This window comes from Cyprinodon variegatus, unplaced genomic scaffold, assembly GCF_000732505.1.
Source record: "Cyprinodon variegatus isolate N-32 unplaced genomic scaffold, C_variegatus-1.0 Scaffold581, whole genome shotgun sequence".
Classification (NCBI taxonomy): Eukaryota; Metazoa; Chordata; class Actinopteri; order Cyprinodontiformes; family Cyprinodontidae; genus Cyprinodon; species Cyprinodon variegatus.
This window is the reverse complement of record NW_015151034.1, coordinates 307,585-313,008: the sequence shown is the minus strand read 5'-3', so window position 1 is coordinate 313,008 and position 5,424 is coordinate 307,585. Positions and strand designations below refer to the sequence as shown.

The window sequence follows — 5,424 nt, the reverse complement described above, 5'->3', positions numbered from 1 at the left end:
GATTCAAATCATACAATTGTAAAAAATACTCAAAAGTTCCTTCTGCAAAAGTTGTTTATTTGTTTAAACAACTTCACTCAGTATTAAGAACTCAATAAACAAAGCTATATATCTGACCTTGTTTGGAACAGGCTTAAAAACAGTGAGCCTTCAGTGTTTTGACAAGTTAAATGTTTTGGTGTAATTTACTGTGCTTTGTAATTAGCTTTGAATGTTATTTTTTTCCCTCTTAGCAATTATCCATGTTGAGAAAAGGTTTGAACATTGTGGCTGCAATCAGATTCCACAGCTTACAATAGCTGGCTGCTTCCCCCACAGCGTTGTAAAGGCTGACCAGTGTAAACACTTTAAAATAATTGTGCAACGCAACAAAAAGTGCATTATAGGGCCAGGATAAATACATCATCATTATTTGGGTCAGATGGTTGTAATTATCCCAAGAACAATGTGAAATTGCTGCAATTATAATGCAAATGTTTTGAATGTATTCATTTGAAAGGGTAACATCTTTGTAATCCCTCTATTTAAAAGAAAGTTTGAGAAAAGGTTAAGAAAAGATTTCTCTTCCGCCAAAGATAAGACCTCCCAGTGATCTATAAATGATTACAGAAGGAAAAAAATCCACAATGATGTATTGTTCTTTCCAACAAAGAAACTGAGATGCATAAAATGAAAACACAATGCCTCATTATCATTATGTGTTCCTTTATTTCAGATCTGATAGGTGGGACGGCATGAAAACCACAATCATCTTGTATTGATTTAGCGGGAACAAATCCTGCCGACATCGCTGCCGTAAACACACATACATGTTTATTCCTAAGCCACACACAAACAGCATGGAGAAGCGGCGGGGCTAATTTGCTTAGAGGAAATTAATTAGTTATTATTAGGGAGAAAACAACGGAGCAGAGGTGGGGTGTTTAAAGGCGTGACGTTAAAGAGGAAACCTGTCATGGAACAATAGGCCAATATCCACCCACCGCTCTCAGCTACTGCTCCATTACTTTATCACACAATAGGAGACGTTCCGCATCTATGAATGCCAGGAACTTGTGCAGTTTCTGATTAGTTCCTCCATCTGAACACTCAGTCGTGACTCACAGCTGAGGTTGGGGTTGTATATTTATGTGCACATTTCTAATTAAGCCGATATTTCAGCTTTAAAGGCTTCACCTAGTATGCCGTTTGCTGTTGACATGTTTTCTCTTGATGATCCCAAAACCTAATTAGTGAATTAAATGCAGATATATGGCTTGCTAGTACTTCTATCCTCCCTATGTAGGTCTACTTTACTGTTGGGGTTTGTGGTCAACAAAATCCTCTTTATCCTGTTGTTTTTTAACTTCCTCACAGCCACTTCTTCAGCACGGCCAAAGCAGAGTTGAAGGTGAACTGGGCCTGGTGAGTACCGCGGTGAGCGAGCAGCAGGGAGCCCGCCTCTGGCCTGTGGCCCGCCGCCATCAGGTCCGCAGCAGCCTTCTCCACGTCCCAACCACCCTCCTGTTGGTTGGACAGCATGTGGGAACAGAGCAGGGGGTACAGAGCCGAGGACACACAGCCCACTAAGAGGCCCGCGTCCAGGAGCAACGAAAGCAACTCTGTGTCGCAGGAGGCGGCAGTTTCCTGTAGTGACAAAAAGAAAGGGTCAAACAAGTGTAAACAGACACATAATAAAAGCTGAATGATACAAACTACTTTTTTGAGGACTGTTAATCTATATAGAAATCATAAAAAAACAAGATGTTATCAGCTGTCTTTAACATGACTAAATGAGATCCTGAAAGATAAACTGGCTTTAACACAATAAAACCACAAAAATCAGTGTATTTTATTGGTGTTTAATTGTCTGTTAGAACAACGGAACATCATGCAAAATTGAAAAGAGGATAAATTTAACATTTTCGTTACAAATAATCATCTGAGATCTTTATTTTAATGCCTCTAATTACAACCCACTAAAGGTATTTTCAGTAGCACCTAATTAGTAAATCAAATCCCCTGTGTGCAATTTAATCTTGATGTAAATACAGATATTTATTAGGGTGTTTTCCCACTGGAGGTGTTTAGTTCACTTTAAACTAATTCTGGCTCATGTCCCACTTGGTGCAGTTCGTTTGTGTAGAGATTAACACAGCAGTGATGTCACAGTATGGACTAATACAACCATCCCTTAACGCTTGCAGGAATTGTACTTGATAGGTGTTTGAGCAAACTAAAGCTGTTAATTGGCTGCACTGGAAGCTTGAGCCAAATATCTTCCTATAGCCAGGTAACTACTGCATTGTTGGATATGGTACAAATCATTTTTTACAAAGGCTATGCGTCTTTTTATAAAGCATAAAGCACAATTTAACCTCAAACACTTTTTCTTAGAATCCATTTTGAGGACAAAATCACTTTCGGTTTACATTCGGTTGTCTTGCTCCTGATCCCAGATAAACAGACTGAAACTCTCTCTTAGTTTGCATGGGTTTAGTTTGCAACAACTGGAAAATATTAAAGCGTAAACAAATGAATCAACGACTTGAACCAAAATAGAACGCATAGAGGTGGGAAATATATCTAACAGTAAAAGAATCAAAATTAATAAACTGAATCAGAAAAGCCTGCAGACAGGTTAGAATGAAAGATGCAGAGAGATTTAGAGCAGGGTTAGGTTATGACACAATGCATGTGTTTTCATTATTTTGGTTTTATGCACATTTTAAAATGATGGAAACAGCTACCAGTGAGGTAAGTGAGGAGGAAAACTTGACAGTGCACATCACCTTGAAAACCAAAATGAATTACGGTGATGTCAGCATCATGATGAAAGGATACAATTTATTTTATGTTAAGAAGAGCAGAGCTAAGGTTTTATTAGAAGATGGATGGATGGATGGAGTTAAGTCCAAGGTAAACCTGTAATAAAAATGTAGAAATGCTTAGGACGGGGATGTTTCTCCAGCTTCCAGCAGGATGGATTAAAACACATCCAGAGCTGCAATAAAGGGCTTTAGATCGAGAAATTCCCATAATAAAATTTAAAAACCACAGAGCAATATAAATATGCCAAAACTTTAAAAATTAACGATTGAAAAAATGCTCAAACAACTCTGGATTAGCCCAAAAACCTTACAGATGTAGTTAATGTGACTAAGAAAAACATTTACTTATATGGGGAATGAATAACATAAAACAATTTCAAGTGTTCCTACTGTAGTTTGTGGTTCTGCAAAAAATTAACCTTAAAAAAAAAGTCCAAATGGTGTGGATACTTCTGGAGGACATTGTAAAAAAAAAAAAAAAAAAAAAAAAAAAATGTGGCTGTTGAAGCACTGGAAACATTTCTGCATCAGCAGCGCAATGTGAGAGCTGTAAGTGATTACAATGTCCCATGCTTGACAAAACCTGATGGGGTCACGGTGTCGCATCACATCTTCCACTGACCCAGAGGCTGACCACCACTCGCTCTGGGAGGAGCCCTCTCATGCACACACTTCTCTACAGTCACTTTTGATTTCAAGAGGAACAGTCAGCCTCCAAAGGAAGAATAGTAAACACACAAACCAACCTCTATGTAATATTTTAATCACATCATCTGCCTCCTTACATCAGTCAATTACATGCAAATTCCACCCACTAAATGCTGCAGTGAGTGGTGTGCAGGGCATGGAAAAGCTCAGGGTTGAGAGGCCTTCTCTCTGCCTCTTACTGTGACTCAGCCCTTCTCCTCTGTGACCCCTCACCTGTTTGCTCCCTCCATTATTAAGCTCACACTTTGTGCAGCTTTACACATGGGAGCAGAGACAACTGACAGTCCTTGTCGGTGTATTTCTGGAGCTGAAGCAGATCAATTATAAATGGTGGCCCCATGTTTTGTCCTCTTTTTGTGGAGATGGCAGATGAGTTTCAGCTCCCTTCCTACATCTAAAATATCCCTGCACTTTGTGAGCCTCCCCCCCACCCCCATCTCTTGCTTTGAGGACAGTTCATCCTTATAAAAAGCACAATAGATGGAATGATGGGGACTGTGTATTTCACAAGAGACTTGACAAATATTTAGCTGCTGTCACTGATGATGACAGAGCCGTGGTAGAAATACTGATCGAGACAAGATCTCCAAAAGCATTAGTATTCAGGATTTGTCTGCATTTTTAGTTCAAGTAGACCAAAAGTGCATGGTTACTTTGGGACTGAGGGATGACAGAGCTGACAGATAATGCTTTTGGAGATATAGTTCTGTATGTCATGCATGAGTAATAATTTAATTTCTGGGCTTTCCATTGACAGACACGAGGGGATGAATAGTGACAAGTTGGAGCAGGGGGGACAGAGATGGACGACGAGGTCATTTCAACTTAATGACAATTAAAAGACGAAAGAGAAAGAAGTGGAAACCAACGATAAAGGAGATGAGCCTAAGAGAGAAGCACTTAAAGCAGCTGGTGGTACAATGGTTTCCGGGAACTCAAAACACACTAGAAACAAAGTGAACCATTTCAAAATACCTTCACACTTTGGATCAGACCTTTACATTTCATTGCCCCAAAAAATTTTCAACATCGTACGTAAGCTGGTGAGTATGTTGATCTATTTTGAAAGCTAAGAAAAAAGTAAAGACAAGAAAGGTACATTTAATGTAAGTAATGTTTGGACAGTGTGTCTAAATAAAACTTAGCAGTGTTGATTTTTCTTAATTTGCCTAAACTGTTTTTAAGAAGCAACTGCAGTGTGTCTCCTGGATAACTAGTTACATCATTTGAATTTGATGTTGCTTTAAGCTTTGGATTGACATGTAGGAATGATTGATCTGATTGTTTTAGAAAGCAATGGAGACAGATAAATCAGACTTGGGTAGTAACTAAACCAGTTTGACTTGTAAGGCGCGATGACAGTTGCGGGGAACTGGTGCCTTATAAATAAACTGAATTCCATATATTGTAAACGATCCTGTTACGGAAAATCATAAAAACTGCCCATTGACAGCTGGAGATAGGCACCAGCACCCTTCGCGACCCCAGCAGGGATAAGCCTGACAGAAAAAGGATGGATGGATGTTTTAACCACAAGATTGTTTGGACACATAACTTCCAATCAGATTAAAATACTATGGAAAAATTATTATTTTTGAATAAAAATGATTAACACCTTCATTTTGCTTATCACTGCCACATTTGCACTAGCACTTTCACTGTCTGCTTGAAGCTATGTCACTAAAATGACAACTGAACAACAAATGAAAACGGTGCATCTTAAAAGAGTGTTGTCTCCTAAGACATTTTATGCACACAAAAACATGACAAAAGATTTAATTATACCAATGATTAAAGGAGAAGTTCGGTTTTTTACACTTTAAGCCCATTTTCTGTAGTGTCCAGGATGAAATAGAATGAAGGACACCAAAATTTTGACAATTGCTCCTGTCTCTGCTTTTTGGCT

At 38.7% G+C, this 5,424-nt stretch overlaps 1 protein-coding gene across 1 annotated transcript in view; it reads right to left on the bottom strand.

Annotated features, from left to right (window-relative positions):
* Positions 1 to 680: 680 nt before the first annotated feature.
* Positions 681 to 5,424, bottom strand: part of nbas (neuroblastoma amplified sequence) — a 230,152-nt gene continuing 225,408 nt past the window's right edge. The window contains exon 53 of the mRNA XM_015392244.1: positions 681 to 1,626. Within this exon, the coding sequence (XP_015247730.1) occupies positions 1,351 to 1,626 (276 nt within the window). The 3' untranslated portion in view covers positions 681 to 1,350. The remainder of the gene's footprint in view (positions 1,627 to 5,424) is intronic.